A 25053-nucleotide genomic window follows, 5' to 3' on the forward strand; every position below is an offset into this window, starting at 1 on the left:
TTTTACATTTTTAGGAAAAAATTCACATTATCCGTGATTCTTCGATATCAGTTCTTCATCAGTCAAAATCAGTATCGAATCAACTTCTTCCAACTCTGAATAAAGTTTTTATTGCCCATTGCATCAGTTGTCTAGGAATTTTTCATTAGATTTTTTCTCTGTTTGATGTATGTACATTTATTTAACTCAATTATTGTTATGATGTTGTGTATTGGTAATATATATTGCCTCGATGATAGACGATTTACATCCTTCCTTGTACTTCCGGTAAATTCAATTATTAAGATTAAAACATAACAAGATAACTCCACTTTTACTCTGCTTCTATACAACAATTGTTGAGTCCCATATTTTTTGCATTAAAATTTTGTCTCTCACTTACCTAATCATGTACCATGTATTTTTAATATCTTCCAAACCCTGATGCTCTAAATAATAATCATCAACAATAATTATATTAAAAAAACATCTTAAAGCGACGAGAATTCGTTAAAATTTACAATTGCAAATATTACTTGCATTTTCTCATTTCTCACTGGCCCATTTGTTATCTTTTCTTTCTCATTTCTCATTCCTCATCCATTTTTCTTATAATAAAATTTCTTACCACTGAAATACCCATCGAGTATATAAGACATACATATAATGGAATGATGTGAACGGAAGCGGATGTTTTCTTAAGCAAAAAAAATTATTCTTTACTGGGTCAGTGTATTGTTCATTCCTTCCTACTCCCCATTATTCTCACAATCGAGCTGATAAAAGTTGATCCAATCCTCCCAGCTTTTTCACTCAATAATCACGTTTATATCTCACTCGAAATACTTAACATTAAACGGTTTTCCCTTCTCGCCCAATAGGAATTTTTTCCTCAATTTTTTTTTAATATTTTAAAATTATTATACACTTGAAGACGGATCTGACTTTGCGATACTTGAAGTTCCAAAAAGAACTATCAAATAATAAATAAACTCTCATTGTCAGGATTAAAATTTTCGTGAGATTTTTTAAAAATTCAGTGGAAGCCACTCTGATAATTTACGGTAATCCCACAGTAAATCCATAATTCCCCCGGTACACTCGGCATTATGAATTTCTAAAATTCTTATTATTAATTCAAATACTATCATTAATTAATCATTGTTCCACGTGAATAAATTTCTGTGTTTTCATGTGCCGAGCGACACTCCCCACGCAATTCACATTTTATCCTTGGGCATTTGAAATTTACTGAGGGTCGCCACAGATAAAATTAAACTGTACAATAATAAAAAATCACTGCTTGAATCATCATGTAAATAATTCCATAAAACATTCAGTTATGACCAAATGGGCAGCATTGCTCTTATAAATAATGTTTCCCATGGAGTTTAATACTCGCTTCATTTACTAGAAACGGTGAAAAGGAGGTGGGGTAGCGATAAAAAATTAATTGACGATGTCGACATTGATCGATAGCCACATATTGCAATCTGTTTAATCATTAAAAACCCGAACCTCGGATATTTTTAATGCTGCCAACTGGCTTTATTCGCTCAGTAGCGCACTCCTCGCACCCTCGACCCATAAATCTTATTGCATTGAAAAATTCACAACACTGAAATTTTTTTTTTCGTCTCCTATCCCCCTGGAAGGCCAACAACTAGGACCCAGTGACAGTCGTCAAATCCTTTGTGAATCGTTACCCCTGTGTGTCTTAAACATTCTGCAATGAAATATGGACCAAAAGCCAAAACTACATCCGAAAATGTTTTCATCCTGAAATTCTCATGGAAAAAATCGATGACAATGGAGTCCAATTTGTATTGAAATATTTATTTACATAAATTCCCGTGTTCCGCCAATTCGCGAAATATTCATCAATTAAACACGGAGCGCTCCATTATTTTCTGTCGAGAGTTCTACAAAAAAACGATTGAACAATTATATTTTTCTATCATTCATCATGTTCATCAAATGAATGGAAAAAAAAATTCACAGAATTGTGTATTCGATATTTGGGAATTATCTATAAAGTTATTTATGATCAAAAAACGAATTAATGACAGTAATGGACATTGTGTGTGGTTTTTCTTTTTTTTATTCGAATGAAAATGCTTATCGCACTAAAACAGCGCCAGTGACAATGAGCGCCAGTATCAAACTACCCGATGTCCTCTCTCCACTGGACGTTTTACGGCGTTGAATTGCCGCCATTTTATCGCCTGTGGAGTTACAAAAACAATTAGCAATAAATAAAAAAAAGTTTAAAGGGGGGTTGAGTACCCACGTTGAAAAAAAAATGGCAAATGACAATCAGTATTCAATGTCAATTGTCGTTCAATCGAGCGTAAACGCACGAAGCGTACGACGTACACTATATATTGATCAGATTAAAACGCCACATCTGAATGATTCTCAATCAAAGTTAATTTCAACTTGACCAAAATAATTATCAATTACGGTGAAAGCTCATGCGCGAATTTCACTGCAAGATTGATGAGAGTTTATTAGTGAACTATTGATTATAATTAACTCAATTGGAGTATTTGCTTAGTAATTGGAGAATCGCTAAAATAATGTGACCTGTCACTAAATAGTCAGGCAAGATGTCAGTCACCATCATATTTAGGGATTTGAGGATAATCTTTATTTATCTTTCATCATGTGACAATGCGGTGGCTGTTCTTTTTCGACCATAATTTGACTATCGTTACATTGTTATTACCATGGATTTATTACTGACATTTTTAATCTATTTAGGGTAAATGTGACAGCCACTGAAAATGTCATAAAAAAGGGCTGCTATGAAGTTTAAGTCGTTTGATCTTGTCACAATTATTTAGATGAAATATGACGGTCATATGGTAATGCCACCATAATTCGCTCATGTGACAAAAATTGAACACGACGGCGGCCATATGACGTGTCGCAAAATGTTTACAAATACCCAGCCGCGTTGCATCTAACTAGTGCCAATATTATTTGCAATTCGTTGATATTTCTTTGATGTCATGACAACGAGGCTGTGCATGCGCTCTGAAATATGTCAATTACCGCATTCAAACCGAAACGAGTAATTACAAATATTAATCATTGGCAACTATGGACAGAATATGTGATCGGAAATAGTCAATTTTGTGCGTAGACTCTAGAATAATTGGATTTTTCTCAAAGTTTTATTGATTGCTCGGGTGGAAATTTTTCTCGATCTTCCTCAGGCAGTCGCTCTCATGAGAAACTGTCGTTCATGCTCTTATCCTGAGTTACTAATTTTTTTCTGAATGATCCTCTCATTAGAGTCTTTTTTTTCTATCCAGAGGAATTCTAAAACGCGACGTCATCCTGGCAGTAATCAATTAAATATAACTAGATAAATACAGAATTGCGAAACTTGCCTTCTGTCACGAAGACGTAGATTGAAGCTACCTTTGTATTTGCAGCACTGCACGTGTAATTTCCCGTATCCGATTCAACCGCTTGGCGAATTGTGAGTCGACTCTGAGTTGGTCCTGGTTCAGTCAGCAGATTGACTGTAGCGCGCGCAGTATCGTAGTTTATCATCCGGTTATTGTGATACCAGAATACATATTGCGGCGGCGTTGGACTCTGTGAATACCATGAGAGGTTTATGATATACATTTTGGGAAAATATCGTTCACTGATGGGTATTGAGAGGGCCTTCATCATTGAGGCCATGGAATTTTTATATTTCTTTTGAACCATTGGGTCATTGGTATTGACACTGGTAATGCTCCTAATGAATTGTCAGTCAGGAATGGGAAGGGGGTAATTATTACTGAGAGAGGTTGGCGTTAATTAGGAATGCCGGAGAATTAACTGGTGTGCGCCAATATCTGCGATTTATGCTCCAACGAATCTACACGTTTCGGTAAATAATGGGGCTAACGATGAGAAAATTGAGTTCGTGTTCAGGTACTTGGGAGGATTATTTAGCTGCAATACATCTTCATGACCATTTTCAAACTGTTTAAAATTTGTTGATTACGGTTATTGATTCTCTCGACGAATCTGAGAGCTTTTAGTCTTTTAAAAAATGAAGAGACTCAATATTCGATATCGAGTGAAAAATTCATACCCAATTTGTTTCTAAATCGAATTCAGTTCTAATTAACTTGTGACAGTATTGGTTCCCCTGGATCAATATTTCGCGAAAACTGGAAAATGCCCAGTGGATGTAACAGAGTAACAAACCATCTAGAATGTCCCCAAGCGAACCGTCAGCGTTGATAGGGAATATCAAATTTATATGAAACTTAAGTCAATTTGATTATCGAACGATCATATGATTTTTATGGAAAAAATCAGCCCTCGCTAATGATAGAAATCGATATCATTGTCGGAAATCATTACTTGATGATGATTAGGAGGCGAACGGGTACATTCACATGTTCATGGAATGAAAACCTCGACCATTTGAAATTCGCACATGTAGCGTGACAAAAGAGAAGGGAATAATCAGTTGAGTATCGTAAAGGCTATGCCAAATACAATGAGATGATGGAATTTCACTGGCTGAAATGAGAATGGGAAAAGTGATCAATGTAAATCGCCAATAGCATGAACAATTCACCCGCAAATCCATTTCGTTTTTCATAAATGTTCGCTGTTATAGTTTTTAATGCTTTAATAGATCACGGAAGCTGTCGAAATTCCCTCGTGAACACAACGCAATATAACAACCGATATTCCCCAGCTAACCAGCGGCGTTGAAAGGGGAATATTCAATTCACATCAAAATTCAATTGATGTTACAAATGGCCAATCTTTTGATCTTTCAAAAATTCAGGGATACCCAACATGTAATTCAACACCATAAGATCAAAAGTCAATGATGACTAAAAATTTCATTATCAACAACTATTTTTTGATGACTTAAATAAATGATAAAAATCGTGAACAATTTGACCTAAAATCAATTCACTTCTAACAAGCATTGGGTGTTGTATTTTTTACTGCTCTAACAATTCCCGAAAACTTTGAAATTCTCCTCTGAATGCAGGAGAATAACAACCTATCTTCAATATTCCCCGACCACCAACTGTCAGTGTATGTCGTTGAGCGATTATTACGAGTTACTAGGAAGTTTTGATTGCCACCGGCGGTTTTGCAGTATTAGTTATAAATTCACTGGATGCAGCAACAATAGTTTTTTGTATTCTCACAATACTTAGTAGTGTGTAACATAATCCAATGAGACAATTTTTGTTTGACGTTGATCACAAATATTGTTTAGATGCTGTGGTAACTTTATCGGAATACAGCTTCCCTGGACTCTGCGTCTGGTCTTTTGTTGTGGAGGGTGAATTATTTCATGATGAATATGAAACGCTTGGGTTCTTTCGTTATTGTACTGTGCATCTGCTGGGATAACTTCATAATTCCGGGGAATAGGGGGCTCAACTGACGTTTAACCAAGAGATGGTGATTTAACTGCATTTCCGCTATAATATTATATTGTAATAATAATGTCTGCGAAATAGAATCTCTGATTCGAATCTCTCATATGCGATGTGAATAAAAGCTTTGAATTATCGCTGGTTCGTTCGACTATCTGTAAATATTGGGACACACTTTTTTTGCCCCCTTTGACTTTCCCCCAGTAATATCGATATTTTTTTGTTAGATGAAATTGAAAAATACACGGAGAACAATTTTTTCTAATATATAGGGCATATTAAGGTGAGGCTCACCCCCCCCCCCCGAAAAAACTATTTCAAACTTTCGGGCTAGTGTGAAAGCCTGGCCAAACGTTCGTGCTTTTTGGACGGGAAGGGAACGAAAACGAAATAGCATTTGTAATTTTGTTGGCTGAAAATGGAAAAAAGGTGCGACGTCGCCACCTGAACAATCTCTCTTCCCTTTTCGTCACAGGTGTCACAAACAGCAGACGGCAAACAGCACCATCGATTGGTGTAATATTTTGATGCCCCATGAATTGAAGAAATCTACCAGGGGTGATGAAAAAGTTTACGTTATCATTACCACAGCAGTATCTGATTCATTATGAATTTCCCGGGGGGAATTGCAAGACTTTAATGTCTTTGTTCTCCATGTAATGTGTAATATTATTGCAAGAGAAGTTTTGCGCCCCTGGTAATGGATATTGTGTGCTCTTTCCACATTTCCCTCTCAAGAATCATTGAAACACAACCTCACGCCTGAACTATTTCCCACTCGGTTGAAGTATGAATTATTCTGTCACGAATGTTGAATCTTCTTCCAGAATCTATTTACGAGATACCATTAAAACCTGAGGCAAATAACCAAGCACCTCTAGTTTCCCCTATTTCGCACAAAATATTATCATAAAATTGATTCCAGATGTGGTATGTGAAGGTGAAGAGATGCCTTGAAAATTCCAATTAGTTTAATCAGACCGAGAGGGGACCCCTTCACTGCTCCACTTTCTATCTGATAAAAGTGGCGGCTCCACCATCTTCAATATTCATCGATCAACTGCCACGAAAGTTTGGAGTGGTAAAGGCGAGTTTTTGATATTTTATAGAAGATCGCATCTATTATTTCTGTAATGGATACCCTGTTTTAGACTATTCCAGTGTGACCTTACTATTTTCCATCTGTTCAAGAATGAAATTTATGGTTTCGTGAATATGAAAGCCTCGTGTTACTCTTGCCCCAGGACCACATGTATCTGCGAGGTAACTTCATGACTGGACAAGTAAGTCGTGAGTTATTGCTGCACTTGTTCCCGTAATGGCTCAACGGAGTTCGTATTTTTGAAGTAAATCAAGTTGGCAGGAAATTTCAAATCACTCCGAGATACCCCTTATCAGCGCTCTTAATAATTCAACTTAACTTGTCATCCCGAGGAATCCGTCAACTGTAAGAATATTTCACATTTATAGCCGGAATCATTAGGAAGGCGGATCTAACCTTCAGCTGATTAATAATGAACTCAATCCCCACCTCCTAGTGCTCCCCCCTCCCCTCTCTCTCACTCTTCGAAGCCAGAACTTTGTCTTTCGGAATAAACGATCGATATAATGGAAACAACTTCCTTAACGTACTTGGAGCGTCCTACAGAAGCAACGGAAGTGTTTGATTGAGTCTTACTGCTTACCTGTCTACATCTATCCACCTTGAAACTTCATAAGAAGTGAATCGATTCGAGATGTAACATTGTTAATTGACCCGTAACATTTTGATGATATCTTTTCTCCACGTGACATTTGATTGAGTTGTCATACAATCATGTATTACACGTCTGCGAGACACTCTGTTATCCTGGATAATATCGTGGCGAAGCTCGAAGCGAGACGAGCAATTGACAAGCTGAAGCATCCATTTACGACTCTCGACGTGCATAATCTAATATCTTATTGACATCAAATTGGCCATAAACTCCAGCCTACAATGTACGGGATTAAACGCTGTATCAATAGCGATTAAGGCCCTTCATCCCTTCACAACTAAAAATACGATGGAGTTAAGTAACTGGCAACTAATCAAATGTCAATGCTTTCGACTTTTGACCCTTGGGACTGAATCGGTCAGGTCTATTCACGGAGATACTGAAAATACCATTCCATTTGCTCTTAATGCGGACCTATGTTTGAATAGCACTTCCTAATCTCCACCCTCTCATTTCCCTAATAACCTAAATTAATTACAATTAATTAATCCATTCGTCGAGACGAGAGAATAGCTTCGAATCAAATAAACTGCAGTATGTTGAATTTGGCAAGGGTCCCTGCCTTTATGGTTAAATTAAACATATCTCATCGTAGAAGTCCTGATAATATTGGACATACTGATAAATTATGAATTTGTACGATTTTTGTTGTTCAGAGAAATGTTCTAAACCCTCGAGATGCGGTAGAATAATAAGTTAACATCAATATTCAACAACGTTTACTGTTGCTTGAGGGATATTCAATTCATATGAAACTTCAGTGGAATTTACAAAGGAAGAGCGCAGGAATATGAGAGGACACTGCATATGCTCTATGTGCATTTCCCATTCTGTCTCCTTACAAACAGCATTCAATTGTCGATGAATTACCGTATCCAATGCAGCAAATCAAACACTGAATCAATGATGATTATTCATCTCCACTCCACGGTAACTACAGATAATATAGAATGAAGTGATTGACAACGCATCAAATTTTAACATTGTTCTGGATGTCTGGTGGTTAAATTATATATTCCCCGAAATGTTACAAGTGCTCGTGAATCGTAGATTTTCAGCATGACTGTTTCATTTAAATGTAACAGAATGGCATCCAATCTTTACTATACTCGAGTATCGATAACCCGTTACGGATTATTCTATAAATGTCTTCGTTCATTTAGTTTAATTGTCAATGGAACTGGTGGCAATATTATTAAGGGGATCGATAAATTGCCTATAAATATAAATTTCTAAGTCACTGACTCAGACACGATTAATCATCTTCAATCGCGAACTAGGAATAAGATGGACAAGAGTAACTGGATATCAAATGCTAAGACTGCCCTCATTCCCGCATATTTGAATCGAGTACGTTTATAACCGAAATACTGCACATATCAATTTTCTGAATAAGTAATGAATTCCCAGCATTGCAGTTTCGACAGTTTATATTGTACATGAAAACTTTCGGAATAACCCGCCAGATGCAGCAAAATAGTCACCTATCTTCCATATTTAGTAACACTTACAGTTTATCATGGCACAAGTGATTTGAGTATAAATTTTGGTGAACTTTTCTGCTTATGTCTAAATGCTCATAAATTTCATCATCCAACCTGAATCGACACGAATTACTAATTCTCGTTTATCAAGAATTAATAATAAAATAGGTTACGATAAGCAACTGGCTATAAACTGTCAAATTGGTCTTTCCGCTTCAATCGAGCGTGTCTATTCCCCTGAAGACTGCAAGTCTCCCCAATAACCAATGGATTCTCAATATTACCGTCACGACTGCTGTCATTGCTCATGAAAATTTCCGGAATTCCCAGTTGAATTGGGCGATATGGCAGGCTATTTTCCATATTTACCTCACTGTTCAAAGCTCACAGTCAATCATGGAATATATAATTCACATGTAACTTGCTCATTTTTTTATCCGCAGCTCAATATTTGGTGTGCAAATCAATTAACAGTTATTATTCATCTCCCTTTTTCAAACCCTAATAACACAGACAACCGGCAACACCAAAGTGGCAAAGTATGAGAATTCTCCTGCTTTCTTCACGTCTGATTCATCCGTACCTATTCCCCTGAATGCGCCGCGTGGCTCTTACTACTTAGTAATGGTTTCTCCACGACGCAGTTGCTACTGCTGTCATTTTCCATGAAAACTTTCGAAATTCCCTTTCAGATGTAACGGAATAACGACCCATCTTCCACATTTCGTAGCGTGTACAGTTAATTGAAGGATGTCTAATTCATATGTACCCTTGGTTAATTTCGTCCAGGACGAGTGAATACTAAACTGTCCATAAATTTGAGTTCCCAATGTGCAGAATTAAGCGCTAAATTAACAAGGATTAATTATCCCGTGAAGGACGAAATATCATCCATCAAAATTGTCCCCATTCTTGTACACGAAAATCGACAAATCATTTTAAGGAAATAATATAAATAGTAACCCTACCTTTTCAATTATGCACACCAAGCTTATTATAGACCCCACGTCAACATGGTGTTCTTCACTCCCTAGTATAAACGCCTCTGGTATCACGACATTCAGATTCACAAAGTGTGATATTATCCCTGTACTTCTCGATACCTGTACACAAAAGTTTTAAAAAAATGTCTATTGTTAGAAATTTTCAAGTGCTTCATAAACCGGATGTGCCTGTCCATTCGCTATACCTTTTGTTTCTTGTTTTCATTGAAACAAAAGGTTTTTTTTATACATCTAATGACAATTACCTGACACTCGTATGTTCCATTGTCTCGTTCTTGTACGTATTTGATTTGCAGCGTCCAGCCGTCCGAGCCCTCCGAATGAAGCGCCTGGAATCGCTCGTCATTCGTATACGTGAACAATGAGCTCGTCAATACGTGCCAATCACGTCGACGTATCCAGGATATCTGTGTGTGTTTAAATGAAGTAACGTTCACACTTGTTTCTGAGTTTCGAAGCTGGTTGGACAATGGGGCTCTCCCATTTCTCTTGGTTATTATGATAATGCGGATTTACATTAAACTAAATTTTCCAATTAAATTTCCCAATACTTTTCTTATTTTTCTTATTTGTATCGAGATATATGATGGGACTATAATTAGATACGAGAAGTTACGGGGAAATGTCAGACAGATATTTTTATCTCGGTGAATAATGATAGATTGGCAAGTCATCGGGTGTAATTCATTCATGGAGTTGAAAGGCGAGGAAAAATTATTGAAGGGCTTTCAGCAAATTGTCTTCTCCGAAGGGTGAACTTCGAGGGAAATGTGATTCAATAGAAAATACTGAAATTGAATGTCTTACGAGTCTTTCAGTAAAAATGGACGGAGAAAAAAAATTGCAGTTCCCTGGAAAGTCTAATTTCTCCTAACGGTACCGAAAAACACTCAGATATGGAGTAACTATCTCCCTTCGTTGGCGTAATTTTTTATGACATTCCGGAGAAACTTCGCCATTTCAGAACTAAATGACCTAACTTTCCATTCATTTTTTTTTGAACAAACAGGAAAAATTTACATTTCGTCTCACATTTTTTTCCTCAATATAGTGTGTAGAATGTCCAGAATAAAAATTCGCACTATAGTTACTTGACTTTCCAGGAATTTTTCCACAACTTTTTCTCCGTGTTTGCTTAGCATATCTCAGCGAAAAAATACGCATAAAATATTTTTCATTTAATTTCCACATTTGATCATTTGTTCAAATGGAGAAAATCATACAAACCAGTTCTAGTATTGAGGCAATTTTCTCGAGATGATTAAATGAATTTTCGTTTGTCAATGAGCCTTGAACTTTTGAACTGTATTCTCCGTTTGAATTAATGAAACTGAGAGCCCCTAGGAGCCCTGAATATGAAAAAGCTCTTTCTTGAAATAACAGTCTGATGGACCACTTCAATCAATACAAAAATACAGACATGTTTTTTGAAATAAGAGAGACTGCTCAATGTTTACTTATTCTTTACCTCAGCATCGGAGATGGAGCGCTCAGCCAAATTTCTTAATTTACAATGTAAGAATGCTGTACCACCGAGTTGTACAGTGACGTTTGAGACTGTATTATTTTCATTAGCCTCATTGACTCTTTGTAGTTCATCAAGATTATTGTACCACAGCGCTCGCCAGTCTGAGGGGATGTTGTAGGGCACACGACGATCTTTAAAATTATATTTCAATTATTCATATTGCTCATTTCAATTTGATTAGAGTGGAGAAGCCGGATGAAGGAAAAATGTTAATCCTGGGGAAAGAAATTGAAATGAAAATGTAATGCATAAAACCCTCTTTTCGGAATGTCAAGGGGGCGAAGGTGATTAAAATAAGATCGATGATATGCTGATTGAAATCTATTCTTGAAACTTCGGGTAATAAGTCATCAAATTTTTTATTATTTTTTATCTTTGTTTATTTTCTGTTAAACGATCCTTTAAATTTCGAAAAAAAAATGAACAAACCCAAAGAGTTGATATGAAATTCTATCACGCCTTTTGGCAGGTGATCGTGCTACTAACATCATGCCATGACTTTATCTCAAATTGAATTAAAACTCACAAACTCCAAAATTTCCACGGGGCTGTCCTTTAAATGTCAAGCAATGCCTAACAGACATGAAAATATATGACATTTAAGCTTACCTTTGTCAAGGGATCGAGCTAATAATATCGTCGGTAAGATCAGAAAGACCATGTACCACGACAGACGATCCCGCATTGTGATGATGCACTGGGATTCCCTGAAATGTAAAAATCATTACAATCGATAGTTGCAATGATGCTCTCAAGACACTCATAAAATCGCAACGCCGAGGAATGTCAATATGGGCAACACCGTAGACGGTCAAGTATTTTTTTTTATTTATTACCCCATAAATATTTCTTCGGGTGAGATGATCATGTCCTACACACACTCCGATTTTTCTCTGAACTATCTTATTTAACGATTCACGTGGAGTCCCCTCGAGTGAAATAACCGTGGCTGGAACGAAAGGGCATAATACAATGAAACATGTCACTGCCCCTTCAACCCCTCATAAGTTACAAACCGCCAATATGTTCCACTCAATCATCTCTCACGAGTTATATCCCGGACAAAAATTCGACAGTGGGGCTACTCCCTCATTTCCTCATTCATCAAATTCAATATAATAACTTGCGGGAGGTTCGTCGAACCCTCCCATACAACTCATGACAGGTACTAATGCCATTTCTCAAGAGTCCAAATGTCGAGTGGTGATCCGGCTATCGATTGTACCAGGTAGGAAATCAAAAATAAACGCCCAAGGTAGAGTGAATTCGGGTCAGAGTTGGAGGACAAAACGTGATATTCATGAACGTCATTTAATCTAAATTCAGAATAGAAAGCTCCTGTACAAGAGCGAGCTGTGCGTAAACACAACGTTTATACTACCCTAAAAAGAAAATGAGGCCAATCGACGGGGGAATAAGTTTTATTCTCCTCGGAGTATAACAAAATGCATAGGGTACCTACGGTTAATCATACCCCGAGTCAATAAATTTTATTTCACAAAAAGCCGGCGAGCGGGAGAGGGTGGAGGTGAGTGGAGAGTTACTGATGGAGTCAGGGGGGAGAAATGGTGAACCCTGTGAAATCGTAATGGCTGGACTCACGAGAATGATCCGATTAAACTCGTTGCCTTGCCCACCCCACTCCCTCCCGCGCCTCATAGAATACTGAAACTTATACTCCACGAGTGGGAGCTTAATTCCATCGGGCAATCATATTAATATCGAACTACATGGATTCAAGGGGGGTTATTACTAGTGCAAAGCTTAGCCTCTGCGGCAAGTGCAATGTTTTCGAGGGGGTGGCGAAAGCATAATGCGTGGAGTCAAGCTGGAATATCGTGTACACGATAGATAAGAATTATATTCCCCGATAAGGGGTGTGAATGGGCAAAGAAAGCGGTGGGGAGGGCGGGGGAATGGAGGGATGTGAATTTTAGGGAGTGGGTCGAAACAATTGGTAGAAACGACTCACTTGTCAGGGGCCGTTAGATGGTACACGCCGCTCGTAACCGACGGTTAATTGTATCGGCAAATGTATATGAGATGCCTTAATCTGTTGACTTTTTTTCACCCGCTTTACTCTCGTGCGTTTTGGTTTACGGTTCAATGCATCCACACATACACGTTAAGCACAATGTCAACCCTCAAACGAGGGAGTCCACTCGGGGATTCATTTCCCCTCCTCTCTTCCTTTTTTTTTTCCTCTTCACCCTCAACCGACGTCAAATGTTTTTAGCGTGATTTTTTATCCTCCTCCTGGGTTAGACTTTTTTATTCCCCACCTACAGCACACAGACACTCGTATCCCACTCGAGTTGTACCGAGGGATTTTTTTGAAAAAAACTCCAACACTTCGATGAGTAGAGTACCAACGCCTGACAACAGGGCGCACACTTGACACACTACTTGACGCGCAATATTTTTTTTTTTTACATTCACCTCGGTGTTTTTTTTATTGCTATTTTCAATCACTTGAATTGAATTTCATAGGGCCACACACTGTCGTCACTACCAAGTGGAAATCTGTGGCGCACTTGTCACACACTATTTCTCCGGCGGGTGGTTTTATTAACGGCCTCTATCCTGTTTTTTTTAAACCAGAAATTAATATTATCATCGAGTTGCTTGGGGAAGAAATGATAACGATAATCAAGAGGAAGCACGTCACGGCGTCCCGTGTCCCGTGAATCCCCCGATAATCACACTGTTGTTTCACACCTCGTGTTTTTAATGATAATCATGCAGTCACACATGCACTTTATATTTTTACCCACCTTCCGGGATTCCACACTAACATTGGCACCAAAGGTGGATTCAGTATTAAAAAAAAAAACAACTCCCGTGAATGAACCGAGGAAAGTCACGATCACTCCACTAATTTCCCTTGAATGACTCGAATTTTCACTTGACGCGTTCTCTCAGTACCCGATACATCGGTGAAACGTGAAACGCAAAATTCAAACGAGGGGTTATTTTTTATTTTGCCAGAGATGATGATGATGGGGGTTACAGTTGGTACCAGCCCTATCCAGGAGTCCCTTACCCGGATCACAGTCTTTTCCTTCGCTATGGCCCCAAATGCCCCTGCACAGGCGCGAGACGAGTTTCAGAATTTCCGTGAGCAGCGCACGACGAGGGTTGTCGATTGCGTTTGGTGGGAGACAAGGTAGAGGGTGGTATGAAGAGGGGTGGAGGCGCGACAGGGGGCGCGAGAAAGGTCTGTGCACACACAAGGACGATGAGATGGTGACGATGTAGATGGCGAGCAGGGGAATCAAGGGGGATGAGAAATAAATGTTGATACGCGGGGGTGAGTGGTGAGGTCGGTCGTATGAGGGGGGGAGGGGATGATGGCGCAAGCGTTTTGGCGCACCAACGCATTGATCCCTGGAATTCGCTCGTTGGTTAGGGGATGAGGGGTGTTGAGGAGCCGGTGAAGGAGGGGGAAGATGATAGCAAAAGAGAGTGAGACGGGGCAACTAAAATCCAACGGTGATGTTCAACCAGCTAGGAATTCTTTAGTGGAGTTTACTTTGGTTCACCCGACGGTCTGCTCTGTGTTGTTCATTCGGCATTTATCAACTCTCGCTTCTAAACCATCGCAGCTCTCTCCACCACCCCCTTCCATCCACTGCTTTACCACCCACAGGCCACCCTTCATCCTCATTCTATACGGCTACTACTCCACCACTCTCTTCATCTTATTGGGGGTGGTGTGGAGGGGCTGGCGAGGGGAGGGAGGTGGTGAGGAGGATAACGTTACACCTGACCCTCTGACTCTCATGGAATTTCCAGATTTTCTCCCGGTTTCTCTCGTCTTTACGAAAATTCCTGCATCATGAGATACGTCTGATGGATACGGGAGTAGTGGAGGGTTTTTATTGAATAGGGTGGAATGTGACGCGATGGTTTTAGGGGAGTTGTTAGAGTACTCGGCTTGAAATCAATCGATAAGACTTGGGAATGACTTCTTTTTAGGGCTTTGATCCTCCGATGTTGAGAGGGTGTACATGTTTAATGGGGATATGGTTCATTTGGGGTGGAGATATCTTAGAGGAGGGTCAGGAGTTTCACATGCTGAGTTTTTATTGCCCAAGGGGATGCATTTGAGTATCTGAAGGTCGTCAACAGTTTAATGAAGTCTCTATTCAGAGTGGGGTCATTGTTTTCAGGGATATTAGGTGAGAATTGCCGGATGAATTGGTGATTCATTTTAAACTCTACTCGTAACCTACTGGAAGGGTTGGAAAATATGGAAATCAGATTATCGACGGTTTGATTTGCGGGTTCGATTTCGGTGGGATTACTCAGCAAATAGAAATTGAAGATTTCAGGGTCAGGGGAAGAGAGAGAGTGTGATTGGCTGTCGAGAGGGCATGGACCAATTATATTTGGACGTTTGAATCTGCTGAGGGGCGGGAGAGCTGATTGGCTGGCACCAACGGACGGTGACGGCCATGTTTTTTTTCTCAGCGATCTAGTCGCAAGTAGCTCGTACTGGAGAGCTGGTGAACATCTCTGGGATTGTTGAAAATGTTCTCGAGATTGGCTCTGCGTAACGGTAATTGTCAATTAACATTTCTAGAGGTGATTTATAACTAGTTTTCAGTCAATGATATGCAACCGCTGATTTGATTTGATGGTTTGACTGATTAATCGATTTTTTGGTTATGTTTCACGATATTAACTTTGCCATTATGTAATGAAAAAATTTTCTCATATTTATTTTCATTTCATAATTGAATTGCATGAAATGTGTTAGAACGGATCTGTGCAGAAATGGGTTTATTGCTTTTTTATCGTTTTCGCTGGTCTCTCATTTACAATAACATCTGATTGTCAATGTGAAGAGACAGAGGGTTGGAATACTCATGACAGTCTAAGTCATCCATGGAACTCACTTTTAACATTATTAAATTTCAGTGGCCACACGTATCCCAGCTCTGGTACGTGTTCAGAGCTCATCAGCAGCAGCACCTGATTATTCGAACAGACCATCGCGTCCAATTAATCCCGGCCCTGTGCGTCATGGATTCATTCCAGAGGAGTGGTTCCAAGCTTTTTATCCTAAGACCGGTTACACTGGTGAGTGAAAAGAAATATTTTGGGAGGTAAACAAATTACTGATGAAAATCGATGAAGACGTAATGTACGTGCACATGAATTTGATGTTAAGATTAAAAATGAATGAATTAGGTATTCCTTTTGCTAGCGATTGAGGTTAGAACCATTTTTGAAATTGAAGTAAAATGGAATCTCAGAAAATAATTTTTGGTTGGATGGATTTATTTAAGAAAAACGTAAAAAATCGACTGATACTAATCGATATGAAAAGATTTATTATTTATAGAGTTTGTATGATTTATAACTTCCTCCAAGATGGCGGAAATAATCGGTCATTCAAAAACAACTAGTTTCCAACATATCTTGAAATATTAATATTAATTAATAAATGGAATACCCGCAGGTCCCTATGTCTTCTTCACCGGTTTGGCCACGTGGCTAGTCTCGAAGGAGTTCTACGTTTTGGAGCACGAGTTCTACGGGGGAGTCCCAGCTCTGTTAATGTGTATAATTTTTGTAAAGGGCTTGGGTCCACCACTAACAGAATTCTTGGATAAACGAATGGACGCACAGGAGGAGAAAATAGCCTCAAGCAGAACAAATGAAATTGCGGCTTATAAGGATGCTATAGACCACATGAACAAGGAGAAATGGAGAACCGAGGCTCAGGGCATAATTATGGAGGCCAAAAAGGAGAACATCAAGATGCAATTGGAAGCTGTATACAGGGAACGTATCAACAGAGTCTATGCCGAGGTAAACAATTCGTCAACTATTTCTCCCCCCATTCCCACAAACAACTACAAATGAAAAAAAAACTCAACTATTGATTGCATGTTTCTTTCTGCCAACTTACAGGTGAAAAAGCGTTTGGATTATCAACTCCAGATTGCCACTGTGGAGCGCAGAGTCGCTCAGAAACACATGTCCGAATGGATAATAAACAATGTATTGAAGGCAATAACACCAGACCAGGAAAAGGCCGCCCTCCAGCAGTGCATTGCGGAACTCCAGGGACTTGCGCCAAAGGCATAAATTGTTACACCTGTAGGGATAATAGAATTGATCGACAAATAAAATTTTATTTCCAATTAAATTCGATCGAGTCTAGTGATAATGTTTGAACTTTCACAATTATCATTATATAAAGTTGTAATATTGCCATTCAGTTGAAAATCGTCGCTATCAAGTTACGAGTAAATCAATAAAGATGTTAGTGACCTGGTGGTGAAATTTAATGACCTATTTTCTTTATTTTTTTTACTTTCACGCTAGAGATAACACGAAAAAATCCCAGTAAAGTGTATTGATAGAGCATGTCTAGAGAAATCCTTAGAATTTTTTCAGAATTAACCAGAAATTTGCTAGCTTTTTTGTATTTTTTTATGACCGAAAGATTAGAAGCACTAGCACTATAATTTCTCTGAAGGATTCCCGACGTGTAAGAATATTATGGCAGGTGCTAAAAACGGGTAACTACATAAAGACTTGAGGTGTTCTGGCCTCGAAGACAGTCCTAAAATTTGGAATAGCTGTTAGAAGTCGTTTAGAAAATAATCCAATAGTGACTTTAGGAGTTGCCTCTTATTAAAAAAATACATTATTTAAGCAACGGAAAAAATAGGAAAACTTAAAATTTTGGATTGAAAAAAGTTTGAACAAGAGTCTTTGAATTAATTAATTCAAAGTAGTTTGTAAGAATCAGCGATTTTTGTTCAGATGGATGAATTACTGACGCCCTTAAGGTAGTAAAAAAAATGTTGAGCAATATTGATGCACAAACACTCGAGATGTGATTGAATTTTAATTTTTAAGCAAGACACATCCTTCAAAAAAATCTCTAGAGAATAAAAAAGTTCGGAGATTCAGAAACCCTGCCCAGGGGGCGCGAATGCCCCCGTTACTAACCCAAAAATCCAAACATAATTATAGCGGTAGCAGAATACTGTAAACAAAGTAAAAACTCATCGAACAAGCCTTGACATTCTCTCGAAATATGGACTTGAAAAGTTTCTGCGAAGCTCTCCCCAAAATAGTGAGTACAATCGATATGGAAGTAATTAAAAATATTCTTTTATCATCTAAAATATTATTGTAGGAGCTACATGCTCACTTGAATGGTTCAGTGAGCCCCCAGACACTCCACAAATTACAGAGGTTGAAGGGCTGTGACGATGAATTGGCTCCCGATATCGAGAAGTTCACATCGCTGAAAGAGTATGACATACTTGAGAATATTATGGGAGCACTCAGCTCAAAAAATGTGCACGCCAATAAATGTCGGCTTTTTCCTTCCTATTTTAATACACTCTCGAGCAAGACTTTTTTCTCGTCGCTTCGCAAATTTACATTCCATAATGTCTTCTCAGTTTTTTATGAGTGACTTTTGATTGTCATGTGCCTATTTTTTAATTCCCAAAAATACCAACTCAATTATCTCCTCAGTGGCTTTCAGTAGTCATTTGAAACTTCGCAAATGAGATAAAAATACAGAAACTCCAAGTCTAAATTTCTCCAGATCTATATTTACCATTAGCCCCTGGCACAATACCCTTCAGTGTATGATCTCTTATTTAACTCGTTCTGGAATGCAAATAGACCGATGAGGATTAATTGGATAACGTTCACAGGTGTTTCCAAATGTTCAATCTCGTTCATTCTTTAACCGACACTCCCGACGCAGTATTTCTCGCCACATGCGATGTGATTAAAGAGTTTCATGATGATAACGTGATTTATCTCGAGCTGAGGAGCACCCCGAGATCAGTGAAGGGTCAGATGACAAAGGACAAGTACATCGAGGCCATCATCAAAGCCATCGAGTACTCCCATTGCAATATTCATTACATTCACGACTCACAAAGCTTTGAAAATAGAGTGAATATTCATAGATTAATTTTTCAGGACATGTAAATCTAAAACTCCTGCCATACTCGTTAAATTATTAATATCAGTGAATAGAAAAGACGGACTTGCTAATGCCGAAGAGAACATTAAATTAGCTATTAAATGGCACAGGCAGTATCCAATGATAATCGTGGGTATTGATTTGAGTGGAGATCCAACGGAAGGGGAAGCTTACATTAAATTACTGCAGAATTCTCGCGACGTGGGATTAAAAATTGCAGCCCATTGCGCTGAAGTGAGTTGGTCATTCCTAATTTATGAAGTATCTGTATGAAGGAGAGCTTCACCGAATTATTTTTTACCTCTACATATTTGTTGTCATATTTTCACTTTTTATGCCAAAGAGAAGTAAGTTATGTGAATCAAATCATCTCTCTTGAAAATAAGGAGTATAATAATAACTCAATCACGTGATTAGAATGAATAATGTTCCGGAATGTCGGAATGTAAAGATAGAATTCCGATCGAGACAATAATCGACTCAAATTGTACCAATTAAATACTTATTGACAGGTTCCAAATGAGGAAGAAGTCATAGATATTTTAAACTTCAAGCCAGACCGTCTCGGTCATTGCACGAATATTCACCCCAGTTTGAAAGGCAATGAAAGGATCTACAAAATGCTACTGGACTCTCGGATTCCCGTTGGTAAGCGAATGTACCAATAAGTTCACCTATGGCTTTCGTCAATTACGTTATGTTCAGGGATAAATCCTCATTGTAATGCAAAATAACTAATTCCTTTAGAATTGTGTCTCACGTCGAATATGAAATGCAAAACTGTGGCATCCATCATTGAACATCAATTTGCATATTTTTATCGAGATAAACATCCAGTGTGTATTTCAGTGAGTACAAGATAATATTTTAATCTTTATGTGAAAATCTCCGAATACTAGTTATTCGCTGTTCATAAATTTTATGTTTTGAGTTTATGGGATTTTTTAATAACCACCCAGTGAGCATTAATGTGTACATTTATAGACGGATGATAAGGGAGTTTTCAAAACAAGCTTATCGGCTGAGTTTCAACTTGCTGGTAAACACTTTGGCCTAGATAACAAGGAGCTGAAGGATTTGTCCTTGTCTGCTGTTGAATACTCATTCGCTGCGAATGAGGAAAAACGCAAGCTATCGGAGAAGATTAGATTATTCTCTTGTTTCAAATAACTGGGATTGAAACGGCGTTAAATATATTTAAATTGAAAATGTAATGGTTATTTTTCTACTTTGAAATACACAACTCAATTACCTGTCCATTGCTTGTTGTTGTTTTTTTTATTAATAATCGTGAGACACGTGTACATAGATTTACAGATGATAACTAAGCAGCTACCTTAACTGAGAAAATTGAAAATAAAAATACAGTAGTTTAATGTCATCAGAATTTTCGTATCTATTCATTTTTTTACCACTTCAATGAAGTATATTTACACAACATTTATTTTATCTTATAATTTCCCTCTATCTGCGGTACAATTGCAATTTTTCAAAATTTCATATTTCTGTCTTATTTCTTTAACTAAGCGCCGCCGGCGTTACTGACACACGTAAGAGGAGAAGTGGCCCTTACACTTTTACTAAAATACAAAGAATGCCTGTCAATCGAATCACAATCGAGTCTGACAAGAATATTCATCTTCAACTATTTAAATATTGCGTTTCACAGCGAATTTTCTTCTTCGTTTACCAAAACGAGAAATTCTTTTATATATAAATTACATCAATTATCCAAACTTCTCAGTAAATTTTATTTTATTGGGCGAAAAATAATATGGAGCACAGATACAGCACCAATTAATGGAGAAATAATTTCAAATCCATTCGATAAATCAATCACACGTACAACAATTTCATCGTAATTAAATAAATTTCAGTGAACTTATGGATTTCCAATTTTGTAACTAAAAACAATCCCTCATATCATAAATTTTCAGAACCATTGAAGAAACAAAACGGAAGAAAATTAAAATTTACATTGATAATTAATTTAATACAACGAAAAAATATAAGAGTAACAGTGACAATAATATCTAATGAATTTGTTTAAAAGAGCGACGCAATTAATGTTTAGTGATGTCAATAATGTTTTACAGTGAGAAATTGTTTCTAGACTAATTATTCATCCTATATAACAGTCTTTTTGGCTAAACTCATCTCGAAAAAGCATCTACTCACACGAGAAACTCTCCCATATTCGCTTACCCCTCAAAAATATCGAAAATTGACAAAATAAAACGATAAAAATTAAAATAATAAAAATTATTATATTTTTAGATTTTTTGGACGATAGTTCATACGTATGATCCAAAAAAACTAAAATTCAAATTTGGACGATTACAAAGGTTCCATCTGGAAGCCAAAAAAAATAGTTCATCACTTTACCCTTGTGAAACTACGCAACTTGTTCAAACTTCTCAACGGCCACTGTTATTTGTTACACACTAATATCTTACTGTTCCTACACATATAATCCTACAATCTATGACTATAAAAAAAGAAGAATAAAATGAATGATGCATTTATTTATTTTCATCTGCAGCAATAAATTATTGCTTTAGTCTCCTTATTTCGTCATTTTATTCATCTAAATATCTTTCGAGCATTAAATCTATATTATGTGAAGATAATTATATCCTACTTTTGTATCTTGTGACATATTCATTAACTTCTATCGTTGATAACGAATGATCTACCACATTGCCATCAATCTTCATCGCAACGAAGAAATTCGTCATAATCTTCCTCCATATCTCTTACTTTTAAATATGTGCGAATTCATTAAAAATTACAGCCACGAATCAATAATTTCGATCGTGAAATCTTGCATTTTTGTTTACGTAGAAAAGAAAAATTCTAGAATCATTCATTATGCTCTCTGAGGGCGTCGGCCCTCTTCAATTAATTATATACTTGTTTTTTCACTAACCTCTATTGATATTTCGATGACTATATATACAATTTTTGTTTAATCAAACAGACAAGATCACAAACAGTGAATAGAAAATATCATTGTTCACTGTTCAATGAGTCCCATCTTCTCAATCAAAATAATAATAATAAATTGTTGGTCGAAGGTAGAAAGAATGTACAATTATTAAAAGTGAATAAAATGCCATAAAATATATATCATGATGTGTGGGAGAATGAGACGTTCATTCACGATCAAATGCATTTTAATTCACGAAAACTGACACTATTTCTCTCATGAGCATCTAACAATTACTGAGAATATAATAAATAAGTTAAGATGGTTTTAAAATTCTTTTGATTCGGCGGTACAGCTTAAAAGACTGAAGATGCAGAAAACTCGGATAAAAACTGTTCCGTTGTTTTAATACTATATTGAATGTTATTCTCCCTCAAGAAAACTCTCCACTCTCAGTATCTCAACATTTGTACTCTTAAGTACAAACAGACATTACACGCTAATCAATGAAAAACCGACTGTGTTGAATGTTCCTGAACAAGAGGATCGCAAGGCGTGAAAGCGACGGAAAAAAAAATTCAACTGTTATTTATCCTTGGATTGCACACACAGGACAACTTAAATCAGAATCGTACAAAGTTAATTCACACGATAATGAATCAACCACAAACTTCGCTGCCCAGCCGAAAGTTCATTGAATGCATAGAAAAGAAGGAGTACATACATCGTGAATGAAATACTTCTAAACCTCACTAATCATTCGGAAAAAATCACTCATGGGATAATCTATAGAGAAAAAACTGTACCAATCAGTTAAAACATCGCCCACACTCCGTCATTTCGCAATAATCATTACACAGATGAACTTAAACATAAAATTGAAGTCAGTTTTGTATGAATATACCCGTTTTCATGATACAAATGAACAAATTCACGATACAATACTCCTCGTTTGCTTGGTATTATTATTTGTTGAGTTTGGAGTTCTACCTTGTGACTGGGCAAATAAAACTCCCTCATACTTAACGCCATTTAATTCCATAGTGACAGTTAGTGAATTGTCCCCATTGTTTCCGTCTCCCGTATTTGTTATCTGTATATGTGACCTACTAGGTACTACGGACACGTTTTTCTCAACATTTGGATCATCGTCAGGAAAAGTTCTCTTGGGTGGTGGTGGGCCACTATTACCCGTCAATTCTGAGTCCTTCTTTACCCTCATATTGCCACCAGACGATTGAGGACTATGTCTCGTTGGCGATGGAGACATTGGTGATGATCTCAACCCGAGATCAAGAGCCTCTCTCTGCGGCTCGGGACTCGTTGCCTGAGGATGTGGTGAGTGCGAAGGCTGCGGCGATGCTGGAGGTTGATGCATATTCGGATATAATGTATTATTATTGTATAGATTCCACAATGTCAGTCGTGACATCTCTGCCATGGCAGTGTCTCGTGGGGGTGTGCCCGATGGTGGCGATGCACTTCCCTGTCGGTGAATTGGCGGTGGTGTACTTGCTCCAGAAGTTCGAAACTCTTTGTTGAATAACTTTATGTACTCAGCCATTCGTGCTTCCAGTTCAGCCGCAGCTAGCCCCGGTATTGGGCCTGCAAATTAGAACAGCACTTATTAATTTTACTCGTTCAGTCGTTTCGTAAGAATTGAGTTTCATTACGGGCGGTACCGAACAACCACCGCGAATGGGAGATTTATATGAAAGGAGTCGTCGTGATGCGTCTAAGGAAAATGGATTGTCATATGTACGACTCAATTTCTTGGATTTTTTGATTGACATGAGCTCCTGATATTCACCCTCAAAATTTTCCTATCAAGTCTAGAGAGACCCTACCGAGCAAAGATGATTATGTCTTTTTTTTTTGGAGAGACGGGGGGGGGGGAGGATTTTTTTTCATGTTTTCGGTGAATGAGGACTATGAAATTGGGTTCACATTTGGTGGAGAGCTGCGGGAGAGGGAATAGACGTGGGGACGGGGGATAGGAATGCTCGTTAGCGAGAGTCATCCGTTAACGCCTGTCTCACGGTGGATCGTACAATCAATTACGTCTCTGCCTCTCGCATCATCATCTTCGGGGAGGCACTGAGACCCCTTCTAACTATCGATTTAAAATAAACCCACTGCTTTCCCCTCGTCCCACCACACAGTCAGTCGAGTTTTTTTTTTCTACTGGATTATTTCCTGGATTTTTTAAAAGGGACAGCTCAAGAGGGAAAAGAAAACATGTAGTTTTGTGAATGAAAATTGTGCTGGGAATTGGAGACGTGAATTACCATTTGGTAGTTGTCCCAAACCCTGGGGATGATGTGGATGGTGCGTCAGGGGGGTATGTGCTGTGCTCCCATTCAGCAGTGATTGTGAACCGTGATGCTGACCTCCTACCGCTGAAACCAGTGATAATGGTGACATTCCAGCATGCAAGGCGAGTGAACTTGGCGTGTGAGAATTTCTCTGCATCATATTATCACCCCCACCTCCTCCGTAGGCACCGTAACTACTGCGACGTCCCTCGCGTCTGTTTCCGTCAATGGCCGCTTGAAGTTCGGCAGGGGTGGACAGTCTTCGTTTCTCACACTCGTAGGGATACAAGTATTTCATGTACCTGGAATGAAAAAAATTCTTTCGCTCATAGTTTCTGAAGATCTCGAGGGGTTTCGGAAAATACCCCTCGAGTCGCACCTAGCAGCTCCTCCAATTAATTCGTCAAAAATAACAAATCTAGTCTATCAGTGCGTATAATGTCCAAGATCCAAAAAATATATAATTCCCGATAAGTCAAAAAATGTTTCACCCTTAAAATAACAATTTTATCATCTCTCCATAGTAAGTAACCCCCAATAAACTATTACGAACAAACTGCAGTTAATAAAACCACTGTAACCGAAACATGGTATCATCATAAGCAGTAAAAAAAAATAAAATGTGAAATAGTATCCGCACACTTGCCCCATACCAATCAAACCTG

General features: G+C 38.0%; 4 protein-coding genes across 8 annotated transcripts in view; 2 read left to right on the forward strand and 2 right to left on the reverse strand.

Moving 5' to 3' along the window:
* Positions 1-1794: 1794 nt before the first annotated feature.
* Dpr12 (defective proboscis extension response 12) lies at positions 1795-14274 on the reverse strand. The gene is made up of 8 exons (XM_064124701.1): positions 13947-14274; positions 13145-13755; positions 11782-11879; positions 11113-11303; positions 9890-10051; positions 9609-9743; positions 3378-3588; positions 1795-2204 (listed from the first exon to the last, which is right to left on the reverse strand). The coding sequence occupies exons 3-8, from the start codon at positions 11855-11857 to the stop codon at positions 2098-2100; spliced, it is 882 nt and encodes a 293-aa protein (XP_063980771.1). The 5' UTR covers positions 11858-11879; positions 13145-13755; positions 13947-14274; the 3' UTR covers positions 1795-2097.
* A 1303-nt stretch (positions 14275-15577) lies between these two features.
* On the forward strand, positions 15578-17474 carry LOC135164406 (ATP synthase subunit b, mitochondrial). Its single transcript, XM_064124705.1, has 4 exons — positions 15578-15733; positions 16096-16257; positions 16640-16992; positions 17095-17474. The coding sequence occupies exons 1-4, from the start codon at positions 15706-15708 to the stop codon at positions 17269-17271; spliced, it is 720 nt and encodes a 239-aa protein (XP_063980775.1). The 5' UTR covers positions 15578-15705; the 3' UTR covers positions 17272-17474.
* Positions 17475-17608: 134 nt separating this feature from the next.
* On the forward strand, positions 17609-20401 carry LOC135164402 (adenosine deaminase-like protein). Its single transcript, XM_064124699.1, has 8 exons — positions 17609-17981; positions 18052-18271; positions 18335-18453; positions 18867-19058; positions 19141-19378; positions 19657-19792; positions 19892-19992; positions 20129-20401. The coding sequence occupies exons 2-8, from the start codon at positions 18233-18235 to the stop codon at positions 20312-20314; spliced, it is 1011 nt and encodes a 336-aa protein (XP_063980769.1). The 5' UTR covers positions 17609-17981; positions 18052-18232; the 3' UTR covers positions 20315-20401.
* Positions 20402-20403: 2 nt separating this feature from the next.
* Positions 20404-25053, reverse strand: part of LOC135164399 (protein dead ringer-like) — an 80320-nt gene continuing 75670 nt past the window's right edge. For 4 of the 5 annotated variants that reach the window (XM_064124692.1, XM_064124689.1, XM_064124688.1 and 1 more), the window contains 2 exons: positions 24362-24690; positions 20404-23678 (listed from right to left, as the gene is read on the reverse strand). In XM_064124692.1, the coding sequence (XP_063980762.1) occupies positions 23005-23678; positions 24362-24690 (1003 nt within the window). In that variant the 3' untranslated portion in view covers positions 20404-23004. The remainder of the gene's footprint in view (positions 23679-24361; positions 24691-25053) is intronic. The other variant, XM_064124691.1, reaches the window with a different exon arrangement.

Source organism: Diachasmimorpha longicaudata, chromosome 7 (genome assembly GCF_034640455.1).
Source record: "Diachasmimorpha longicaudata isolate KC_UGA_2023 chromosome 7, iyDiaLong2, whole genome shotgun sequence".
In the NCBI taxonomy this organism is placed as follows: Eukaryota; Metazoa; Arthropoda; class Insecta; order Hymenoptera; family Braconidae; genus Diachasmimorpha; species Diachasmimorpha longicaudata.

Excerpts from the sequence above, each read along its gene's own strand:
- LOC135164406 (XM_064124705.1), top strand. The coding sequence starts at position 15,706 with ATGTTCTCGAGATTGGCTCTGCGTAACG. Across the intron at positions 15,734-16,095 it reads GAGATTGGCTCTGCGTAACG|TGGCCACACGTATCCCAGCT; the intron begins GTAATTGTCAAT and ends ATTAAATTTCAG. Across the intron at positions 16,258-16,639 it reads TCCTAAGACCGGTTACACTG|GTCCCTATGTCTTCTTCACC; the intron begins GTGAGTGAAAAG and ends GAATACCCGCAG.
- LOC135164402 (XM_064124699.1), top strand. The coding sequence starts at position 18,233 with ATGGACTTGAAAAGTTTCTGCGAAGCTCTCCCCAAAATA. Across the intron at positions 18,454-18,866 it reads AAGTTCACATCGCTGAAAGA|GTGTTTCCAAATGTTCAATC; the intron begins GTATGACATACT and ends TAACGTTCACAG. Across the intron at positions 19,059-19,140 it reads GCCATCATCAAAGCCATCGA|GACATGTAAATCTAAAACTC; the intron begins GTACTCCCATTG and ends TTAATTTTTCAG.
- Dpr12 (XM_064124701.1), bottom strand. The coding sequence starts at position 11,857 with ATGCGGGATCGTCTGTCGTGGTACATGGTCTTTCTGATCTTACCGACG. Across the intron at positions 10,052-11,112 it reads GCTCCATCTCCGATGCTGAG|ATATCCTGGATACGTCGACG; the intron begins GTAAAGAATAAG and ends AAACACACACAG. Across the intron at positions 2,205-3,377 it reads CTACGTCTTCGTGACAGAAG|GCGATAAAATGGCGGCAATT; the intron begins GCAAGTTTCGCA and ends GTAACTCCACAG.